Here is a 24762-nt window from a genome sequence, read left to right as displayed (position 1 = left end):
AAGAGCAGAGGCCATGGCATTATGATAACAGGCCACTACGCCACGCTCTGACTGAGGACAACTGAGCAGCCACATGCTATCACCAGCCCTACTGGCACAACGCTGTGCTGCATCCTGTGTTGGCAACACTTTGATGATGCCTTTCCACCATTGCTACCAGGCCTGGGTTCTTTTGTAACCAGATGGACTACTCCTTCTCTTTACCATGGAGCTGAAGGGTGACCAAGAGAATAGGAAGTGTTGCTGCTATGCAGTTCCTCTACCAGTTTTCCTGGACAATGCTGTCTTAAACAATTAGTGCCATTTACTCATCCCTCATCTACAAGCATGACATGTGTTGATTAACACCTCTGAGACTTTCATGTCCTGACTGGGGACATCCATGCAATCCATTTTTCCTGCTGGCTAACCTATGCCAAGAGCAGCAGGCTGATTTCTGACAGTGCTTTGCCACTTGGTGGGAACTGCTCTACTCTGCTATTTCAGTCTCCACCCACCCAACCTCCTGCACCATGTGTGTTCAGAATCCTCCCTTGTTCTGGTGATGGCACTTTGCCTTTTTATCTCTGCTGCACCTTCACACATCTAAGAGGAATTCCTCAGTGTAAATGAAAGGAGAATTGGCCCTTTGCATCTGCTACTAGAGAACTGCAGTGCCATAGAATCAAAGAAATGAAGTGCTAGAATCATTAGGGAAATAGACATGATGTTACAGGAGCAGGTAAGAGACCCAATTCCTTTCCAAGGAACACCAGCTACTCTGCCAGGGAGGGTCTCCCTCTCCATACCAGCCTCTAAGCTGTGTGAAAGGATCCTTAGACTGTTTTAATTACCAGCCAAGGATTCCATCCTTTAGAAAACATCCTGGAATCATGGACAGCTAAAGCAGGCAGATCAGCACCTTCCCTCTCTGAGCTATGGGCACAGAAGACACTTCCGTGGGAAGTGTCATAGCCAGATTACCACTGCAAGCTTATAAGTGAGCCAGAATCATTGCCGAGAGTAGTCCTGAGACTACTTCAATCTGCTCTGGTAACCAGTCATCCCAGGAACTGATGGACCAAACAGGTTTCATATACATTTCCATCTCACAGAAATACAGGTAGGAATGGACCTCATGAGATCATCAAGTCCGATTTCCCTGCTAAAGCAGGTTCCTTACAATAAGTCACACAAGCAGGCATATAGACAGGTCTTCAAAATCCCCATAGGAGACTCCCACAGTTTCTACGGACGAACTGTTCCAGTGCTCCACCCTTCCTGTTTTAGGCCATTGCTCCTTGTCCTATCGCTACACCACCTCCCCGTAGATATTTATCAAATTTAGATGCCCTCTCATTCTTCTTTTCTACGGGCTGAACAGACCCAGGTTGCTCAGCCTTTCCTCATACAGGAGATGCTCCAGGTCCTTTGTCACCTTTGTAGCCCTCCACTGGACTCCTTCTAGGAGATCCCTGTCTTTTTTGAACAGGGGAGCCCAGAACTGGACACAGTATTCTAAATGTGGCCTCACCAGGACAGAGCAGAGAGGCAGAATCACCTCCCTCAACCTGCTGGCCACGCTCTTTTTAATGCACCCCGGGATACCATTGGTCTTTTTGGCCAGAAGGGCACACTGCTGGCTCATGGCCAACCTGTTGTCCACCAGGACCTCCAGGTTCTTCTCCACAGAGCTCCTCTCCTCATCCCCTGACCTGTACATATGCATGCAGTTATTCCTCCCCAGGTGAAAGACTCTATGCGTGATCTTGTTAAATCTCTTCAGGTTCTTCCCCACCCAGCTCTGCAGTCTGTCCAGGTCTCATTGCACAGTAACACAACCTTCAGGTGTGTCAGCCAATCCTTCCAACTTTGTGTCATCAGCAAAGCTGCTGAAGGTGGACTCTATCCCTTCATCCAGGTCGCTGATGATCTCATCTTTACAGCAGACATGCTAAGCACAGTTTCACTGGATCAGGCAAGTTATCTCAATAAGTCACTTTTCCTTTATTTGGATGATGCAAAAGGTGCAAGCACATAATCAAAATCCTGACCAAGCATATTAAAAAACAAAAACAAAAAAACTTCCAGGCTGCCTTTTAAGAAACCTCAACAATGTGGTATTTGTACACCAATTCATAATGTGCACTGGTCTGAACATGACCCTAAAGTTCTGTTACCACTGGGCAAATACATTACGCAAAAGACATTAAAAGGTTTCCCTATCATTCATCTTATGCACACCAGCTTTATGTCAGTTTAATTACAATGGCTAAAGGGTAACAATTCCAAGTTTCCATCACTATGAGATCAGAGTCCTGCATGCAGTTTCCAGGAGCATATTAAATGAATTAATCCACATACAAAACAATCTGCATTTTATATAATCAGCTTCTGGTTTTCTGCCATTGAAACATACCTAACTACAGGACTAAGAAATAGCAACTTTGAGAATCTAAAAGAAACACATAAGGCTTTGATAGACAAATTCCTCTGGATCAATAAAGTAACTGGAAAAAAAGAGTCATATCCTGATACTGTTGGCAAAACCTTGCTCTGCTCTGTCTTAGGAGATCTGTTCATGCAGCTCTATGTATCAGTAAATAGAGTCCCCTGGGTACCACAAAAGATAGATTGATACACAGAACTGCAATATAATTAATTTTCATATCCACTGTGATGTATGTCTATGTTTTAAAAAAAAAAAATTCTCTCTTCTAATCCCTACCAATGTGGTAGATAGTAGCTTAATACAGAGTTTCATGTATTTGTGCATTATGTCTAATGGTTGGTCACTTCAGGGAGGAAGATAATTAGGACATTCATATCCAGATATTTCTTTTTCAATATATATTAAATGTAGGCACATATTATGCCAATATACTTGGAATTTAGATCCTCAGCTGCACCCTTTGATACTTGCTGCATCTTGTAGATTATTTAACTTCCTCAGCCATATACTTTGCAGGAAGTCCAGCTAAACAAATACCAAGGCTCTCTCTTCACTTTGAAAACCGACTCACTATCAACAATTTATGAACTTGTAGCCAAGTGCCATTCTTGGTGTTTTCACTGCCGTAATTACTGACTTGCCATGTGTAGTGACCTACACACACTTGGGCTTTTTAAATGCTGGAATTGTAATTTTTTTCACTTGTACCTCCTCTCATCTTAAAATGACAGAAACTGATCTGCAGTTCTATGACAATCCCAACTTTATATTTAACTGCAGTAAGCAGTTAAGAACATTAAAGGGAAAGTTCAGCCTATATTCATGTAATATTTTAAGAGAGGCTTTTAGCCCCTTTGGTGGTATAAACAGACATTCTTATGTAGAATGAATTAACATACTTCCATCTGGTTGTTGAGTCTGGTGGACTTACGGCAGCAGTAGTTTGCCCTACAACATAAAAAATAAAGATAATAAAAAATGCTACAAAGACAGTTGTTCAACACAAACAGATGCTTCTGCCATTGGAAACTTCAAAATGAAATACTGATACTGATGTCTTATAGAACTCAGATTTTTGAAAGATTCAGCCTATATCTGAATCGATATAATCGATATAATCGATATAATAATATAATCACAGGTGGCACTGTAATGTGTATAGCCCAAACAACGTCAAAATAATTTAAACTACTTTCATTTAAAAGATTTGTATTTATGCAAAAGAATTGCTATAGATCTGCTTTCATAGAATCACAGAATCATAGAATCACAGAATGGGACCTCAGGGATCATCAAGTTCCAACCACTTTGCAGTAAGCAGGGCTGCCAACCTCGATATCTAACACTTGACCAGATTGCCCAGGGCCCCATCCAACCTGGCCTTGAACACCTCCATGGATATAACAGTAAAATTTAGACTTTACTGTGACAGCCTACTAAAAGTGAAGAAGTGCTAGAAGGAGAGTGCAGATTAAAATGAGAGGTATTCAAAAGGGAAAAACAAACAAACAAACAAAAACTGTATATGGTATGTAATCATCAAAAAAATCCCTTGCTTTTGGAGTCCACACTGATTGATCGTGTGGCTGGATAATAAAGATAGAAACGTTTATGACTGAGTGTTACTTGTATTTCCTCTGTATAAGATAAGCATAATCACATTTCTTGTTCCAAATCATAAACTCATCAACCTAGATTTCCACCCTCTCAGATTTCAACCTGTGCAGGGCAATCTCAACAGATTTATGGCCAGACTGTGCAGTTAATTGGACATATGGTCTCCAGAACACAATCCCAAGAAAGAACCACCTATACGTCATTAATTAGGCACAAGTCCTGCTGCCTTCCAAAACACAACCAAGACAGGACCTACTGACATGTGCCTCCAGAGTCTAGAATCCTTCCTTGAAAATAAATGAATGGAACACAACGTTCATTTTTCAAATACATCTAGAGGAGGTTTAAGAGGTATCACTCCTCTCATCTGGTAACTGACTGATTTAACTGTTCAGAAAAGAAGAGGCCAAGCTTCTCTGGATCTGAATGGGGATCTACAGCTTGCACCTTTTAGGAGAGAGTCATCCAACTACAAGGAATGCAGAAATGAGGAGAGAGCACACGATAAAATACAAATTGATGCTTCTTTCTTCTCTAGCTGACATGATTTCAAAGCTGAGCTAGTATTACTGCCTCTTAGAAGCGCCCTACCTAGATACTAGATGTGCTGTAAGCACACGAGTTGTGTTTATAGGAGTTGACTGCTTCCCTACCTACATTTTGGATTGAGGTGGGGAGGACAGGCATTTCAGGTTGAGGTGTTTCTTGTTATTGAAAAAGCAGAATTCTGAGAAACATCATGCATCTGACAAGAGAGGAATGCAACATCATGCATCTGACAAGAGAGGAATGCAACATTAACACCCTTGCTGGTTCAACGTCCAGAGCAGCTACACTTGCAAGAAACCTTAAAACATAGTCTTTTAAATCATAGATGAAGACATGGAGTACTTTGTCATCACAGTGGACACCTTCAGTCTTCAGTCTCTGGGAAAGCAATGGAACAAGTCATCCTAGAAAAATTAGAAGATAAAAGAAGCAGGTGACCAGGAAATCCAAATCATACCTGACTAACCTTATCACCTTCTGGAACAAAATAACATCTAATCCGATGGGGTGAGCAGTGGACACTGCTTCCCTGGACATTAGCAAGGAACTCAACATCAACAGCCCTCTCCTAGACAAACTGGCAAGGTACAGATTGGATGGGTGTCTGCAAGGTGGGGTGTGAAATTGGCTAACAGGCTGCACTCAGAGGTGGCAATTAGTGTTTTTACTTATGCTGGCAGCCTGTCACAAGTGGGATCCGCCAGGAATCTGGGCCCCACACCGTTCAACATCTTCATAAGTTATCTGGATGTTGGGCTTGACAGCACCCTCACCTTATCTGCTGATGACACTAAGCTGAGTGGTGAGATGGAGAGATCAGAAATAAGAGCCCTATTACACAGAGACCTCAACAGGCAGGTAGAGCGGGAAGCAAGAACTGTATGATGCTTAACAAGCTCTTGCACCTGGGATGACATAAGCAGAGCTCAGTACCGCCTCAGATTTGTTGGAGAGCAGCTTTGCTCTAAGGGACCTTGGAGCACTAGTGGACAACAAGCTGAACGTGAGTGAGCAGTGTTGCTGTTGCAGCAATGAAGACAAATCAGATACTGAACTCCGTCTGTGGGGGAATAACTAGCAGAGACAGAGAAGTGATCAGCCCACTTTACTGAGTGCTTGTCAGATGGCAGGCGTATGGAGTACTGCGTCCAGTTCTGGTTCCACTAATCACAGAATCGCAGCATGGCCCAGGCTAGAAGGGACCTCAAAGATCATGAATCTCTGACCCCCTGCCACATGCAGGGCCACCAACCTCCCCAGGGCCCCATCCAACCTGGCCTTGAACACCTCCAGGGATGGGCATCCACAACCTCTCTGGGCAGCCTGTTCCAGCACCTCACCACTTTCTCTGTAAAGAACTTCTCCCTGACGTCCAACCTAAATCTCCCCTCCTTCAACTTAAAACCATTTCCCCTAGTCCTGCAGTTATCTACCCTTTCAAAGAGTTGACCCCCCTCCTGTTTGTAGGCTCCCTTTAGGTACTGAAAGGCTGTAATGTGGTCACCCCACAGCCTTCTCTCCTCCAGGCTGAACAAGCCCAGCTCCCTCAGCCTGTCTTCACAGGGGAGGTGCTCCAGTCCCCTGATCATCTTTGTAGCTCTCCTCTGGACCCTCTCCAACAGCTCCCTGTCTTTCTTGTACGGGGGGCTCCAGACCTGGACACAGTACTCCAGATGGGGCCTCACAAGAGCCGAGTAGAGGGGGACAATCACCTCCCTGTCCCTGCTGGCCATCCCTCTTCTGATGGAACCCAGGATACCATTTGAACAGTCTGGAGAGGGCCCAAAGGATAAAGATGACCAAAAGGCTGGAGAACCTGCTCTGTGAGGAGACACTGAGGAGTCGGGTCTTTTCACTCCGGAGAAGACAAGCGGGGTAGCTCTGATTCTATCCTAAGCCATCCCGCAGACACCCTGCGCACCTCCCAACACCCCCAGCGGCGCTGCTCCCCAGCACAGTCCGCAGCGGGGCTGCCCCTCCAGCAGCGGGGCGGGCCCGGCGCAGGGAGGGCAGGAGAGGGAGGCGGCCGGGGCGGTGCACGGAGGCCCGCCCGCACCTGTTCCCTCCTCCCGCCGCCCTCCTCTTCCTCCTCATCCTCGCCCACCTGCCCGCGGCTCCGCGTTCCCGCCGCGCTCGGCAGCAGCAGCAACATGTTGCCTAGAGGATCCTCGTCTATGCCGCCGCCGCCGCCTCCCAACACCGTCGCCTACTTCCCGCCCCCCCGGGTCACGCTGCCCTCCGGCCTGGAGATCCTGCGCACCTACTCGGGAGCCTTCATCTTCCTGGAGATCGTGAGTGCTCGGGCCCGGCTGCCCCGGGCTCCCCTCGTCGGGCGTTTCGCTGCCCTCCCTGCCCGCCGCCTCCACCTGCCGCACTCGCGCCCTCCTGGCTGCGGCTCCACCGCGTGGGCAGCCGTGCGTAGCGCCGCGCTGCGCCTCACCTGCCATTTTGTGAGCGGCCGTGTGGGGAAAGGCGGAGCTGTGCGTGGAGCCGTGCCGGGGCGGCTGTGTGCGAGCCTCGCACCCAAGAACCGACCCTGAAAAGTTGCGCTGGTCGTGTTACGGGTTCTGTGCGAACTCCTTCAAGTGCATTTAGCGTGTGTGGAAGATGTGTTGAAGTAGATAGGGCTGATGTCCTTTGAGTTTAGTGTCTGGCACGAGTAGTGTGGAGGGGAAGAATCTTGGCAGAGCTCATTTTATGAAGGTACAAAGTTCCACCTTCTGAGTAGTGGGAGCGTTTCGTACGCGTCTGCGTTCTGATTAGCAGACACTGCCTGCTGCCCTTTCTGCATCCTCGCTGCCCATCGCTGGCTGGTCTGTACATAACAGAGCTGCACCTGCGGTCTGGTGAAACTGGAGAAAGGTTGGTTCTGCACAGCAGCTAAAAACGGAACCCCCGAGAGCAACCTGAAGGCCCATCCACGAACTGCTGGGAGTTCTGAGTTGAGGCTAGCCATGCGTTTTACATGCACGCAGCTGCAACGTAAGGCTAGAGAGGACCCAACTCATTTTGTCACTGATTGTAACTAATTTTGTAGCGGCTTCTTTTGGAAGATGTCTCCTTTCCAACCTTTACTCAAGGAAAGTTCTCTGGCTTTGAAGGCATAGCCTCTGAGCTTGTAGTTTTAAATCTGTAGGACTTGAGCAAGAAAGTAGTAGCTTGCTTTGAAATTAATTGTAGATATCCAGCAGCAGGTTGGATTATGACCTTTCCATAATAAATGAATATACCTAGGATGCTAATTACTTATTTTTTCAGGTATCATAAAGAGGCATGATTTGCAGGAGAGATGATATCTTTTGCTAGGCCAGCCAGGCAAACCTTAGAGTGTAAATTCTCCATCAGATCATCATAGTACAGTATCCTCGCTACTCATTCTGTTGGATCTGTATGCTGAAAAGAAAATTAGCACTGCTGAATTCTTCCCCTAGCTAACAATAATTCTGGAAAGCTGTGTATTTTTCTAGTCAACACACCATTATTATACACTCATCTTACTCTTAGTCTAGCTTTCTCTTACACTTCATTACTTAATGTATTCTCTTTCAGTATTTTATTACAAATACATTAAAAAAGACGATGCCGTTTCATCTCCTTTATATGTCTCATCTGATTACAACTACAAAACTAAACAGTATGAGATTGAATCCAAATTTGATGTGTATCCCTATCATTCTAACTTGAGTGTGTGTGTGTATATATATATATATATATACATATATATATATATATATATATAAAAATATTCAGCAACAGCACAGAAGTTACCTGAGTTCATCAGTCCCTTTTGCAAGACTGTTTTAAGAGAGGCTTTGTCAAGCCACTGCCTAGTGTTTATAGTTTGTGAGAACAGCAGTTGGGCTCTTTGAAATCACAGAGCCATAGAATGGCTTGGGTTGGGAGGTACCTTGTAGATCATTTAGTTTTAACCCTGTGCTATGGGCAGGGCTGCCACTGACTGGATCAGGCTGCCCAGGGCCCCATCCAACCTGGCCTTGAGCACATCCAGGGGTGGGGCATCCATAGCTTCTCTGGACAGCTGTGCCGGTGCCTCACCATCCTCTGAATAAAGAATTTCCTGCTGACATCTGATCAAAATCTCCTTTACCCCATTACTACCCCATTACATCCTATTACCACCTGCCCATGTTAAAAGGGGCTCCTGTTTACATAAGCTCCCTACTTCAAGTAGTGGAAGGTGTACTCTTGAAGTGTCTCCTCTAGGTTTCTGAAAGCAATCTCAGGGCTTGATTTGTGATATAAAGTGCTAATTGGGGGGAGAGGACAAAATTGAAAGTTCTTTCTCAGTTCATCACCTGTGTTCCTTTCCTTACAGCTGTTTGGAACAATAGTCTGGATTTTGGTAGCTTCTACACAAGTTCCACTGCCACTGCTGCAGGGATGGGTAATGTTTGTAGCAGTGACTGCGTGGTTCCTGTCCGTTGTGTTCCTGTGTGTGTTTCTCTTCGGTTATGCAAACAGAATTGCAGTCAACTGGAACCAGACAGTAAGATATTTTAAAAATATATTTTTAATATAAATATATAGAAATATAAATATGTGTTCATTCATATATATTTGTAAAAAATATATATTCTGTTTTATAAATTGAAAATGTTTTGATGAGATATGTAGACTGAATGTCTGGATTTCTGTTTAACAGGAATTCAAAATTGAAAAAGAACAGAGTAGGACTACAAGGATGACAAGGACCTCTTTTACAATGGAGGCTGAAAGTACCTAGCTTTCGAAGGTGATTGGAAGCAATGTGCTCTTCCTCTATAAGCAAATGAAAGGCATAAGCTGCAGGACGAGAACTAGTTTAGTAAAGCAGGAAAATAAGTTAATTTAAATGGTCAGAAATAATTATGAACTGGAATTTAAAAAATATTTTCCAACTACTACAGAGGTGAATATTTTCCTTGAAAATATTACAAATATTTTTGCACACATTGTCTGATGTGGTTGTCTGGATAGCACCAGACCAAAGTGCCCAGGTTGTCTCCTTTGTTTCCTAAGAATGTCTTCAACTGCCTTGTGGGTCAGTTCCTTAAAGCCAAGGCTGCACTGACAGCTGGCTATTACAGCTTAGATAGTCGAAGAAGGCATGGGCTGCAGTGTGCAGTAGCTTAACGTTTTTGTAGGAGGTGTTTGTCATCTTTAGAGGAATCTTGGAGAGACTACAGACTTATGCTCTGCTCAGTTGCTGTCTAGTGTGAAGACAAGACTTAATTCATGCTCTAATGGAGCACTGTGGCTTGTGCCAGAAGTTCTCACAATCTGTACCTTCCTATTGAAAAGGGAAGCTGTGGTTCTGTTTTTCATCAGCCATGCAGATATCTTGGCTTATTGGCTGCTAATTTATCTACTCCTTGGTTGTCATAAGGTAATTTTTTACTTTGGAGTTTTGGATGCATGGTGGTATGGCTCTAATAATAATGGGAATGACTAATAACAGGTGGCTAAACTGTCATCAAAGTGTGAATCATAAAAAAAATCTTTCAAAAGAAAAAACTTGTAAAATATTAAAGCATGTTTATTTATAACTGCTGATCACCTTCACTTTGCTCCTAGGTCCCTTAGTTTTCTTACTGACACTTTTTGATCGTAGCTGGATTTGTGTTCTTCAGCATCAGTATAAGTGTTTATGTGTTCTAGTTGTTAACAGACATCTCCTTGAGAACTAATGTTCTTAAAAGCAAAGTCATAGAGCTTCATAAGTTTGAGGCTCTGACAGTTTCAAACGCCATTGATGGTAACAAACTGGATTATATTGAAATGAGCAGGATGCTACTAAAGCAAATGTGCATTCAGTCTCAGCTTTCCAACAAAATACAAGCAGTAATTAAGCTAATAATGAGTTACAATTACAGAGAGCCTTACAGGGATTTGTGCTCTGACATCCTCACAAATTATGATGCAACAAAGCCTTGAGCATGTGCATCACTTAAGTAAATTAATAGTGTCTTGGGTTTCATTGAAACTATTTGCCAATTTACAATTATGAATCTACTTAAGGGTTGCTGGATGAGGGCATAATCTTTTATAGATTGAAAATCTTCATCTTTAAACAACATTGTGTCTTCTACATTGGCTGCTTTATGCTGACAGTGCTAGGTTGTGCTGTTCAGTTTCTCCCCTTGTGCATGATAAATCAGTGAGAAACTTTCAATGTCAGGAAACTGCTGGATGGCTTGTGTAAAAGCTGTATCTGTGGGACTCTAACTTACTCCAGAAAACTGTCATAACTAATAACTAATAACTCCCATTTACTGTGGTAAATGTAGTGTGAATCCTTTCAGCTCTAGCATGGTAGCTGAAATCCACCCTATTCTAGTCTTGTACAAAAATAACACTAGGTGCATCATTTGACCACTGTTCTGAGGTATACAAATGTTCTGCAACTTGACAGAAGTGAAGTACCACTTCACAAGGATTTTACCTTTTGTTTCAAATAAGTGATTACCAGAAATACTTTAATTATTTTGTATTATTATTCAGTAAAAGGGTATGCCTGTTTATTTTAGGTTGACATGTATTTATGTAAATATGCATTTTTGCTACTTCAGAAATTGAATTTGCAATAGGACTCAGAAGATACAAGTCATTCAATTACATCAGAATGGGTAGAGTCATGGTTTGGTTATGTTAGAGTTCTAATGTTATCATATATAAATTCATGAAGAAATACTACCTGGTGTAGGGAACCTGCTTTGGCAGGGGGGTTGGACTCAATGATCTCTGGATCATTCCAACCCCTACAATTCTGTGATTCTGTGATATTGGCTCAGATTCTGGAAGTTGAACTGTGAATTTGAAGGACAGCATGGGATTTTTACAGATGTACATTTGACAATACATCATGGCATAATTAGCTCCACTGAACTCATACTTAAAAAGAATACAATGCTGCACAGTGAAAAGTTAGTGAAAAACATGAACCTTAATACATCGCTCTGTATCAAACCATATATAGCATGCTTTATATACCATAAATAGCATTCTTTATGACCTGACTCACAGCACTCCTTTACAGAATTACTTGTGAACTGACATATCGTGCAGATCTGGTACTGATTATATTTTGTTTGAGGTTGCAGTGATGATACAAGTGTTCATGTAGTGGAGAGTTAGCTAGCAGGTTCACAATTATTTTAAATATATATACATATATCCTTTCAGCAATAACATCTTGGGTTTCTTGGTTATAGAAACAATAACCATATGAATGTGAAATCTTACTGATGCTGTATAGCTTCACTGTAATTGCTGCCAGGAGAAGAAAATTATAGAGCTCGGCAGGAAAATGGAGGAAATTAAAGAGTTTGTCTTTGGAAAATGCCTCTCCTGTATACAGTCAGCATTGCCTTCTTCGTGGATCTATCTGTGCTTCTTGGTGAGCTGTAGTGCCAAATGTGTGCAGCCAGTAACACTGAAGTAGTTGCATACTCAGTAGCCCACCGATAGGAAATGTCCTTGATTATCTGTGGGTTTGTGCAGAGCTCTGTGTTGTTGGAAACCTGTGCTATGAGATTTGTGTGTCAGGCCATGTTGGATCTGGTATTTGTCACACAGCGACATCTGCATGTGGTCTGACATGGTGCATGCAGGTGGTAGTGTGAAAGATGCTGCTGGTAGTGAGAAGTGCTTCCTTTAGTTGCAGGAGTTCTCTGGTGCTCCTGAACTCCTGTGCACAGAGAGCTGCTGGTTCCTACTGTTTTAATATGAGGTAGCAGATGTTATAGAAGACCTGGAGACTGAGGGAATGTATCATGGTCAAAGCTTGAGATTTGGCAAGCCTGGCGCATGAAGGACATCCAGCCACCTGCTGCCCTTTTTTCTTCTCCTAGTTCTGTGCATGTCAGTGGATCTCCTATTGATTACTTCCTTTTGGAATATGACTGGAAAAAAGAAAAAAGGCAGCTGGTATGGAAGTTGGGAATTAGACCATAAGTTGGGAATTGCTGCAAAGACTTAGCCTGAAACCATTCTTAATTAAGAGAAAACTATTTCCTGGCTAAATGGAATTGAAAACTTTAGTTGCACCTCGTATCATAACTTACAGAACTGACCAGCATGCAGCATTAGCTGCTAACAAATATGGAGCAACTGATTAATTTGAAAAGGAAATTATTTCAATGAAAAGAACCTAATGCTGATGAAGAAACAATTATCTGAACAGGGAAATGTTCTCCGAATAGGGAAAGGCAGCACATTCCTACTTTGATATCAGATGGTCAGTAGATAAGGGTATTGCACAGTAACTTGCAGTGCATCTGAGTGCTGACTGCTGTTGCGATGAGTCACATGGAATGCTTCCTAAGTTCTCACTCCTGACATACTGGTAGCCAATTGCATGTGTGAATTACGGGTGTGTAATTAATTCATTAGTGTGTGAGATGTGGAATATTTATTGTGATTGTCATCAACAGGCATACCTATACTTGTGTGTAATATTCAAAATGTCTGTAGTTTTGCACACCTGCATATGTGTGTGCACAAAGCATGTGTTGTATGGACTCAGGAACTGAGTGTTTTGCCAATGTCTGCTTTGTAAAATGAACAGAGGGAGATTATTGAAGAATATTTTGCACATTTTGAAACCGTTCTGGAACGGGTCGGATCTTTCTGCACGGAACACTGTGAAACTCAACCCATAGAATGATTTAGGCAACAAAGCTGTTTTTCATGTACTTCAGCATTAGAACCCAGAAAAGTCAGATGTCTAAACCTTATGTTTAACTGGTATACATCCAAGAGCAGAGAATTGCCTAGAGAAGGCTAGGAGAGATGGGAATATAAAGCAAAGCCTAACTCCTCTCAAGACCCAGGCATTTTATTCAGCAGTATCACAAAGTACTTCCAGACTACTGTATTTTGCATAGGGCGAAGTCAGAAAGAATTGTAGAAGTGCCTCAGTTTTTGGACTGTGTGCCTAGAAGTACATTGCAGCTGTGTCAGGGCTGGTGTGTTTCTGGGCATTTCCAGAATCAAAATTGAAGCAAGTAAGGGGGTGCTTTTGGAGTTTAGGTTAGCTGAGAAGGGATTTTTGAGACTGCAAGCTTGTACTGGTTGTATTGTGGCAGAGCTGGCCTATACGTGTCCTGTTTTTAACCTAATGCTCACTAAGGGAGAATTCTGTAAGTGCCCACTTTTAGCTTTAAAGTGATTTTAAAAGGTCAGTATATGTGCATGTAGATGAGTGCTTGCCTCTTAATTTGAAAGAATGCAGGACTTGGGAGAGGGAGTGCTGCCCTCTATTTCTAATTATGTTGAGTTACTTATAACTGTAGGCAGATATGAAAATATGTCGTGCTTAAACATTGCTTATGAACAACTATTGTTATCACTATTCATTTCATGTTTCTGTGTTGGATTTTATTTATGCTGAGACTAGAAGAATTGAGTACAGCAGCCCATACTGAACCTGTTATTTGCTTTTCAGGACTTTCTTTTCCATGGTGCTACTTTTGTATTTTATTTTGGAGCTTTTCTACTGCAAGCAGCAACTACATCTCTGCATCACTACCCTCGCAGATTAAATTCCACAACATATGTGCAAATTCTAGGTGATCACGAATATAACATAAGCGTAGCAGCATCGGTATGTATTTCATGAAATTGTATCGGGCAGTGGAATTGTTGTAACTGCTGGTAACCAGCCTTTCAACTTGGGAACTGAGCTGGCATAGGAGGAGGGATTGTAGGGAAGAAAAATGTCTTTGAAAACAGCAAACATTCTTAAAGCAGCAAAAGTGCAAAAAAAGTGCAGTTATCTATTAATGGGGCCTCATGAGAGAGATGCTTAGATGATACTTTTCACAGTGGTGTTTTAGGTCTGTGATTGCTACAAAATCTAGTTTTTAGATGAGATATCTTGTAAAAGCAATGCTGGGTATTGGAATAGAAGAAAAAGATGAAAACTGAGCCTTCATCAAAGCGTCAGGTACGACTTTCAAGCCTGCTCTCAAACTTGTAATTGCTTGGGTTTTTTGATACCTTTTAGATAGTCCTGAGCATGCTGTAGGAAAGAATCTTGGACTAGCTCCTTATGAAGCTCCAGATATGTATTTTCTGATAAAAATAAAAAGTAGCTGCAAGGGGCATGCTATCTCCAGTGGTGAGGATTAGAGAGCTTTTATTGATCTAAGCTCCAATCGCCTTTTTATTGCTATAATTGCATCATCACTGAATCACTGTATCTGGTGATGTGAGTGTGCATTGCTGAGCCAGAAAATACACAAAGCTTTAGCTTTCTCCCTGGCTGGACTCCTGAGTGGCAACTAAAGGTGTGCCAGCAGAATTAAGCTGAAGAACCGAAACTACTGCTTGTTTTGTGTTTTGGGTCGGTCAGCTGGTTGGTTGGTTTGGTTTTTGTTGTATTTTTGGGCTTGGGTTGTTGAGTTTGTTTGTTTGTTTTTACATCTTCCAGGGCGTTTCACATACTTAAAGGAACTTCTTACATTTATTAAGTTTCTGAATCATTCTGGGGGTATCTCTTGTCCTCAAAATTAGATAACCATAAATTTTACTCAGGAAATACCTTCAGCTCATATAAGAGTGGATCAAAATGGATAAACCCAAAGTGTAAGATTTACATCCTCTCTTCAGGAGTGGAAAAGAAAGGCCCTTTATTTTGGCAAGTCAAGTCCTGAAAGAGCGAGTTGAGCATGTCAGTCTCAAGTCCCTCACCATTACCCACTTGCCAGTGACATAGTCCAGCACATCAAATTCCTGTATGGCCATGGCTGGTAGACAAGTGATGTCTCTCAACTGTGTCTAAACTGAGGGAGAGCTTTGAATTAATTATACATCTGAAATTCCAAGCTTTAGAGTAGCTCCTCAGTCCCTGTTTCAATGTGTTCAGATCTTACTTGATATATGGTAACTCGTGTGACTGAAGGAAAAATATTTTATCTTCTCTGACAGCAGAATACTGAGAAATACAAGGACTCTTTACTCCTTCCATACTTTTTTTTCCTAAGGAGAATTCAGTACTTCACAACCCTCGGATTTCTGCTAAGATGGAGAAAGAGGACATGATTTTGTAACTCGCCTTCACTGTTAATTAAGAGATGCTGGGAGATGGTGGATCAGATGATGTAGTTTTTAGTGTCTTCGTATTTTTTCTATATGTTCTAATGGAAAGTGTCCATGATCAGTACTGGACAATATGAGAAACTATCATTTCCAACAACTCAGTTTCTAACTTCCTCCTTCTTGTTTATATTACATATTCACTTTTGCCATGGCACGATCTGCAGTTCTTATCTGTTCAATTTCTTGAGTGTAGCAGCTTCCTGACATTTCTCAATAATCTGCTGTCATGTCTTTTTTTTTTGGCTAACAAGGCCCAACTTCAGTCTGTTTCTTTCTGCAAGTAAAGAGCTCTGCTGTTTAGAGGGACGTCTGCTTCATTGTTTGCCAGTGAAGGCATTCATCTGGATACTTTCTAATCAAACACAAATCATAGGTTATCAGTCTAGATAAGAGAAAACTGAAATATAAGATGGAAGTACGTGCGATTAATTTCTACAATGACCCACAAACATGTTCTGTTTATATCCTATTTCAAAATATCTTCAGCAACTAGCAACTAAATTAAAAACAGTGATGTGGGATTAAAACAGAGTTTATGATAGAGAGCTTTGGAGGATCCCAGAGTTATCTTTACCATCGGGGAGGTACCTTTTGTGGCATTTGTGTTATATTAATTTAAAATAGAAAAAAAAAAAAAAAAAAGTAGAGCAATATAATGTGTGATTCACTTTTTTTCTTTTCTTTTTTCTTTTCTTCCTGCTCACCCTTCAGATTTTTGCCTTTGCCACAGCTGTTTGTTACGGTTTCAGCACAGCCCTGGCATTGAGGAGATGGAAACTATAGCAGTTGAAGAGACTCTGATTCCTGAGTGTTCTACTTCAGATCAAATTAAGTACTACTTGTCTGTTTTACTGTAATGTAATTCTAAAAAGACTTTTTGCTTAAAATTTGTTTCCAAGTGCTGAAATGCAAATAACCCTTAATCAGGATTTATTTAACAGGAGATAAGTTTCTGTCTCTTCCTTTTTTTTTTACTTTCATTGAGAACTCCTTATAAACATTATTTGTTGAACTGTAATCCAGAGTTCAGAGATAAACAGATGTTACTAGTAGATAACAGAATTCTGGTGCTAAACCAGAAGAACAGGAAGAAAACTGAAACTAAACAGACATGTTACCTGCATAGGCAGCTAAAAAAGCTACCCCCCTTGTAAAGGCCTGGGATTGGGCTCTACGTGTGCTGCAGCATTACAGTGTGTTCCACACAGGTAGGGCCTTGAGGCTTTTTGTAGTGTCACTGATCTTGTGTGTGCTGCTCTTTGCATGATCAGAGTCCAATCTGACTGTGATATCAGCTTAGTATGTGTTATTAACTTTGTACAGAGACAATATTTTAAATATCCATCCAGTGCAATCTTTCATTGTTGTTTTACAAACCATATTCAGCTATGGTGATCTGATCATTCCAGCTTATTGTATTCTTTTGTAAATGGAAAATGTCTGGGATTGTTAAACAGTAAGTAGTTGATTAGTTTTAGAAAATCAACCCAATCAGATCTATTTATACTGCAAAACAAACAGTGCATTTGTGTGGTGTGTGTGGCATAAATTTGACAGGAATATTTGCACTGTTTTACTTTGTGGAAATACAGCTTTGTTTTTGTAACTTAAGTGCTGCTTTTGTTACTTATTATGTGAGTCAACATCATTTGAATGGAATGTTACCAAATGTTGACTACTGTCTGACCTCAATTCTTGCAGTGCAGTATTTGGTACATCCTGATGTTGTATTGTGTAAAGGTGTTTTTATTTGGACAGATGCCTATACAACAACATCTTTCTGGAAGCAGTGAAATGCAAAGCAGTCCGCCCATTACAGAGTTGGCTTTTGGCAGAAAGGAAGCTGAATTGAATATTCCAGTTGTGTAATGACACAATTATAAATATAAAATTAACTTGAATATAGCATTGTGCCCTGCTCCTTAACAACTCTTGTCGCTAGTGCCAAATTAGTAATCTGGGAGCATAAAAGTTCCCTGTCATTCACAGAACTTTTTACTCTCTGCTGCTTGCTGTTGCACCTTACACTTCTGCAGAGACTGCACCTTAGAATTCTACAGAGAACAGCAGTGGTTCGGTGAGGGAAGACAGGATGTTCCTTATTCCCAGACCTGCTCTTTCTCCTTGAGCCAACCAACGTGAGAGCCTGTTATGGAAGGTACTTGCCAAATTTGTCAGGAACAAGGATCTCTGAAAGCTGCCAACCTCATGGAGCCCTTCAGTCCCTGCTGACCCAGCACAGAGATTTTTATCAATGACGCAGCACTGAGTGGCAGCCTTTCCAACTTCTGGAACCACTCAGTCCTGAATTACTGCAGAAGGATGTTTTTGTATATCTTGTTTTCTAAAGTTTTTGTCTTAGAAAGATTTTGTACTCTGCCTGATTTTTCTTTTCTAATCCTTTACTTGCATTGGAACTTGTTTTGTGAATGTTTTATCTAGAGCCATATACTTTAAAAAATATTTCATATTGTATAAAATATGTACAGTAACACTGGAGTATATGGATGAAAATGTTTAACAGGCTTATCTAAGCAGCATTAAAGTTACATAAAATGTTTATGGCAGCAGTCTGGTTATTAATCCTCTGTTTGGAAGATAGCAAAAACACTACGTGGCAAGTCTGACCTTCTACGGAATCTCAGAATCGTTTGAGTTGGGAGACTCCTGAAGGCCATCTAGTCCAACTGCCCTGCAGTGAACAAGGGCAGCTACAGCTAGAGCAGGCTGCTCAGAGCCACATCCAGCTCTTTCTTCTGAAAGACTACTTGTGAGTACAAACATACACCCATGCAAACTCATATATATGTGCTTATATGTATGCACAAAGATAATGCATATTCATAACTGTGCAGAAAATGAACTTCCAGGGCACATTTAAAAATAGATGCTCTTGATGCCTCACATAGAAAATTAAGGCTAAGGTTTCTTAAGAAGGCACAGTTTCATTAGTGTTAGATTTGTTTAGTGATTTGCACAAATGTTATTGAGGAGAAATGCAAGGTCAGCTTCAACAACACTGTAAATGGGCACAGCACTTTGATATGGTTACTTCCTCACCCCGCAGCCTAGATGTGTACTGCACACCACAGAGTATGCATGCCACGGCCCCTGCAACCAACTGGGATGATGAGGGAGAAGTCTTAATTTTTTTTGCCTGTTCATACTTACAGAAAAGGAATGACACATGATGTCAGTTAAAAAGCTGACCAGATTTAGTTGGTCTTTGTACCTACCTCTGAGTTTGAACCTGAGGTGTAAGGATGATGACTAGTGGGTTTGGTTTAAATCTCTTTATCTACTTACAGAAACCCAGATAGCAGAGTGCAGTTAGAAAAGCTTGGGAACTATTTGCGTAGTGAGGAAAGGCTGAACTTTCCCTCTTAACTATCAAAGACAAACAAAGGGCAGAGAAGAAATAAAGGTAAGAACCATGGTAATCAAGAGGTGGCTTTCATGGCTAACAAGGGCATAAATGGTCTGCTAGTATGCAAGGAATCTTAATGGTCTTTGAGGAAAACCAAAGGAAAGATGCATCAGAGCAAGGAAGCAGTTGCATTCTTAAACAAAAAACAAAACAAACCCTGACCCAACAACCAGTAATTAATTTGATATTACCTTATACATAATGAACATGGCAGGTGTGACTCACAAATAGTACGTGTGTGCTTGCTGCAAAGTCTTTATGCAAATATTTACAGGAGAGTAACACAACCCTTGTGATAGTTACTACAGGTAGTATGCGTGGGCTGATTCTTACACATATCATTCTTTTCTCTTAAATGTTCAGAAATGCCCCCAAGCCTGTGACTGGTGACACCGAAGAACACAAGCTTACGTCTTCAAAGAATGGAAGGGGCTGGGAAGAAGATAGGGATATTTACTGTTGCAGTAAATTCAAGGTGAAAGAGATGAGGCTACAGATACCAAATGCTGTTCTCATCAGATGTCTCTATCTAATGTGAAGCTACAGTGCAGGAGAATCAAACATACCATACAGGTACCTAATCTTCTAGAATCAGAAAATATTTAATAGTATTTCATATTATTTTGTATATCAATGTTCAGTAGCTGCCGGTAAATAAGTAGTCACTGAGGAGAGACAGCTTGCAAAGGATGCAAGGAGAAGCAATAGTTCACTGGCTATTGCTGAAGAGAAATGAAAGGACACAGTTTACAAAGCTGAACCTTTGCTCAGACATGTTCAGCAAATGATGCACAGAGGGTACTTCACAGAAGTCCTAACTCTACTGACTTGCTGAATTATCTGGAAATAAGTTAAAGTGACACAGTTCCTGCGGTGACAACTGACATGTACAGGATCAGTCTGTTGTGATTTCTCACACCTGTGTGTGTGGATTAAAACCTATAAAGTGAGTGAAGTTTAGCTGCTTTAAAACACTGCTGTAAAAACACATCTGTAGAATGAGTGAGAACCAGGCAGAGATTGTGCAGATCTGTGTCCTCTGTAAACTGTTAAAGAAAAAGCACTGACAAATCACTAAGTGAATGCTTTATAACTTTAAAAAATGTTGACATTCCTATAATCACAGAATCACAGAATGGCCAGGGTTGGAAGGGACCTCAAGGATCATGAATCTCCAACCCCCCGCCTGAGGCAGGGCCACCAATCTCCACATTCAATACTAGACCAGGCTGCCCAGGGCCCATCCAACCTGGCCTTGAACAGCTCCAGGGACGGGGCATCCACAGCCTCTCTGGGCAGCCTGTTCCAGCACCTCCCTGCTCTCTCTGTGAAGAACTTCCCCCTGGTATCCAACCTAAATCTTCCTTGACTTAAAACCATTTCCCCTTGTCCTATTATCTACCCTTTCAAAGAGTTGACTCCCCTCCTGTTTATAGGCTCCCTCTAGGTACTGGTATTTTCCTGTCTGAATTTGAAGGAAAAAAGTAAGAGTGTAAAACTCTTTGAGAGCCAGTTTGCTCCACTTTTATTTGCGTTCTGTGAAACTGATCTCTGAACACCAGGATCCTGATGCATTTCATGCTCAGTTGCCAGTCCACCAGGTTGTACAGAAGAGCTTTCTGTGGTTTGCCTGAAGATAACGGTGAACCATGAGATGCCAGTGTAACATTGGACTTAATGATCTCACAAAAAGGAAAACAGGAAAGTGAGAGCATGTATTTTTTTTTTTAATATATAATTTGCTTCTTTTTTTTTTTTTTTTTAATGATCTCCTTCTTAGAAGAGAAAACAAGTCCTGAAGAATCTGCAGTTTTAAGCTGCTTCCTCATATGCAAGGTTTGAGCTCTATATCCTTGGCATTAGCAAAACACTACTGCATCCAGCCTGTCAGGGCATAGCACCTTTCAGGTCAGAAACCTGAGCTGAGTCTTGGTAACTGACTTGTAAAGCTGCATTTCAGGAAGCACAATGATCAAGTCATCAGGCTGTGGACAGGTATGTTTTTAACACCTTAGTTGCTGTGGGATTATTGCAATTATCTATATGGATTCTGGAGATTGTGAATAATTCAGACTGATCAGATTGATTGTGAAAGGCTGCAAATAGGCTCTTGTCTGAGAACTGCTGCAGACTCATACCTTATTGCAGCAGTGATTGTATTCTTCAAAGAACTACTGGACCTTTTAATCTCATCCAAACACATTTTCTGGTCTTCTCAGCAAAGTGTAACCCGTATCAGTGGACCAACAATCTGGAAAAATAAACAGCAGATGAGAGCAAGCCCAGAGGGCTCCTTGTGAAGAAAAAGATCTTTCTGCACTCTTCTTAGTGCAGAGCCAAGACCTCACACTGCCCTATTTTCCTGTACAATGGCACTGGGACTTCTAGTGATCTGATTACATGCTTGGGCAGTTCTACTCACAGTGCCCAGGGATGATTACTTTGTTGCAGGCGTTGTTTTAGCTTCAGTAAGCTTTTTGAAAAAAATTGAAGAGGCAAAAACTGTTTTCTTTAATGAAAAAGCCAGCAACTTTGCTACCTCTTTTTTCTGCCCATGCAAGTACTATATCAGTTTTTCTTCACAAATACTTTTGAATAGGAAAGCATACTGTAGAATAAATTACTGGTGTAATTAATGATACCATAGATCTTATTTCTTCCAAATTGAAGGGCCTAGAGATATTTTCAACCTCTTGGGCCTAGCTGAACATTTCAGCAACGTCACAGCTCTGAGATTCTAAGACTAAAAGAGGCATCTCCTCCTCTCCCTGCCTCTTGCCTGCTTATGGAAAGGAAGTTGGACATGCAGGCAAGGAGGGATCTACAGCATGATCTGGACAACCCAGAAACCAGTGTTGTGTATTTGGGTATAATCTGCTGTTAGGCAGCTCATGCGTGAAAGGGCACAAGATGGGCTCAAGATGGTTCCACCAAAATAATGCACGAAGTTAAGGCAAATGGAGGAACTGTGTGAACAGCCCACTGACTGTATGAGAGCTAAGACCATAGCACTTCACTACGCTTGTCCCATGTATTAAATCTAGCATCTTGTGTGAGTCTTGACTCCTTGCTATCCCTGTTTTGCAGACTGTAAATACCTTGGCCTGGGTTGTGATGCCGTGGGAAACCTGTAGGGCCAGCGTAGAGCCTTGGGCTGTTTAAATAAAAGACAGTCAATAATCACCAGATGATCCAACCCTAAATGCAGGATCAGAGAGGAAAGGGAAGCGTTCCCCACTTCCCAGACCCACTTCCCAAATTGGCACTAGCTCTAAGGATTGGAAAAAGGACAGAGTAGTTCTCCTCTTACTCTGTTCCATGACTCCAACTTGGTTAACATAGATTATCAGAAAAGAGGAGTAGGTAGACAGAGGTGTCATCTGAGTGCTGAGGCATGGCTGACCTGACCCATAGCAGTGACAGCTGTTCCTGGGCTAAAGAGCAAGCTTCAGTCAATGACCTAAAATGTAAAAGTAGATACACTGAATGATGATTTTGTTGACCAGTCCGAGTTGTAGCTGGAGCAAATTTTCTTAGAAAAAGGGATGTCTCATGATAAACAAGAGGCCAAATTTTGCTTTTAGTTATAAAAATGAATCTTCCCTTGGGGTCAAGTCACATGTAATTTCAGTGATGGAAAGAAGAGCAGAATTTTCCTTCGGCACTGAAGAGAGCTGACCTTTGAAATAAACGGCATTACAAATTCCTTGGCCTTTTGTCATTTGTCTTTTCTACTAAGGATCCTGCTGCTGGGATAAGCTCTTGCTGGAATAGCTGCTGCCATTAAAGGAAAAATAACCCTGGTGATTGTTGGTGAAAGTAGAAAGCATGAAGTCTCCAAGTTTAAAATCCAGCACCTGTAGGCTCCCATTGTTTTAGGGGACCTGACTGGTAGGCTGTGATTGGCCTAGGGTTGGATGAGCTGTGAGGTACAACGTTACATCAAATTCCCAAGATGGATTACCATAGAACCAACACTTCCTTGGTACCACCACGTTGGGTGTTTCAGAGACTCAAGTGCCTCTGCTGGATGAAAGGATATCAGGAGAAGAAATTAATGGTGAATTTAATTTCATTTTAAAAAGACCTGTGAAGGAAATGTTGCTGATTCCCACTCAAGTGTGGAGATCAGGTTGAATATCAGGAAACTTCTTTACAGAAAGGGTTGTTAAGCACTGGAATAGGCTCCCCAGGGAGGTGGTTGAGTCACCATCCCTGGATGTGTTTAAAAACCATTTGGATGTGGTGCTCAGGGGCATGATTTAGCGGAGGGTTGTTAGTTAGGGTAGTATGGTTAGGTCACTGTTGGACTCTATGATCTTTAAGGTCTTTTCCAAGCTGAGTGATTCTATGATTTTATGATCACACCAGTCAGTACCAGTAGATGGAGCTACAGCCACAGAATGCCCTTCATGCTGACCTAAGGGATAACCTTTCCACTCACTCTCCAGGGCTTAACTTCTAAATAAGCAAAGCTGCCAGGAGTGCAGTTAGGAATACTCCTAATAACTAAAGTAACTCATCTGAATGGATAGAACTCACATTTTCCTCCTTTTTCGATAGACATAGCAACATCTTAGTGCCATAAACTACTCAATTCATCTGTCTGAATGTTCATTTTACACATCAGATGTTTTTCAGGAATAATCCCAGCACTCCAATAGAAAGCAAAGTCTCCTTGCTGTGGAGCTAAGAGGCAGATGGAGATAGTATCCTTTCCTCTTCTCCTTACAGGACTTACAGAACTCCGTTGTCTTTACTGACTCTGTAAATCACACATGATGGCTCCCCTTGGTTAGACAAGTAGAAACCAGCTTTCAGGCTTCAAGGGGATTTTGGAGATATTTCTTTTTCCTAGGGAGTTATGAATGTTAACCAAGTCATCCCCTTTGAAATGGCAGCTGAAGAAATGGAGTCACAGAGTTTGCAAATGTTAGCAAGTTCTTTCAAATTCTTTAGACTTCACCAAACTGAACTTGTGCCGAGATGGCAGATGAACTTGAACATAGATAAATGCAGGGCAAAGGATCTGGGAAAAAATGATCTATACCAAATTTGGAATGAAGAGTTACAACTTAGGAAAGACATCTTGGAGCCATTGCTGATGGCTGTCTGAAATCATCAGCTCAGTATGCGATGGCAAGCAGAAGTCAATAAAATGTTGGAGCTCCTAGGAAAGTTATTAGGAACAGGACAGAGGGTGTAATGTTTTGTTTTGTTTTGTTTTTAAAAATGAACACACACACACAAAAAACCCTGTGTTCGTGTAGTAGAGTAAAAGGGAAGCAAAACTTGTTGAGGGGTTGAAGCTCTTATCTTACAGACTGAAAACGGTGGGCCTTGGATCTGAAGAGAAGCAGGCAATGGAGAGATGTAATTGTGATTTACAAAGTGATGAGTGTGCTAATTGAATTAATCTTGCATCTTGTTTCCCAGATTGTGATATGGGATCTAGGAAGCAACCAGCAAAAGATGAGGTTAAAACAGAAAATAAATTGCTTATACAGTGAGTAGTGACTCTCTGGATCTTGCTGTCACAGGATTTTGTGGAAATGCTCTAGTACTCCTTATCCAACCATTGTAAATGCTGAGTGCTAAGGGAAAGGGCTGCAGATAACCACCCACCTCACATTTCCTC

At 41.7% G+C, this 24762-nt stretch overlaps 1 protein-coding gene across 2 annotated transcripts; it reads left to right on the top strand.

Moving 5' to 3' along the window:
- Window positions 1-6610: 6610 nt before the first annotated feature.
- On the top strand, window positions 6611-22826 carry MAL2 (mal, T cell differentiation protein 2). 2 transcript variants are annotated; one of them, XR_007376127.1, is made up of 5 exons: window positions 6611-6888; window positions 8934-9104; window positions 14043-14201; window positions 16409-18467; window positions 19488-22822. XR_007376127.1 is itself a non-coding variant. In XM_048940842.1 (4 exons), the coding sequence occupies exons 1-4, from the start codon at window positions 6748-6750 to the stop codon at window positions 16478-16480; spliced, it is 543 nt and encodes a 180-aa protein (XP_048796799.1). In that variant the 5' UTR covers window positions 6611-6747; the 3' UTR covers window positions 16481-22826. The 2 variants fall into 2 exon arrangements, 1 of the variants encoding a protein (XP_048796799.1); XM_048940842.1 differs by having other exon boundaries at window positions 16409-22826.
- The last annotated feature ends 1936 nt before the right edge of the window (window positions 22827-24762 follow it).

Source organism: Lagopus muta, chromosome 3 (assembly GCF_023343835.1).
Source record: "Lagopus muta isolate bLagMut1 chromosome 3, bLagMut1 primary, whole genome shotgun sequence".
Lineage (NCBI taxonomy): Eukaryota > Metazoa > Chordata > Aves > Galliformes > Phasianidae > Lagopus > Lagopus muta.
This window is presented reverse-complemented; position numbering and strand designations above follow the sequence as displayed.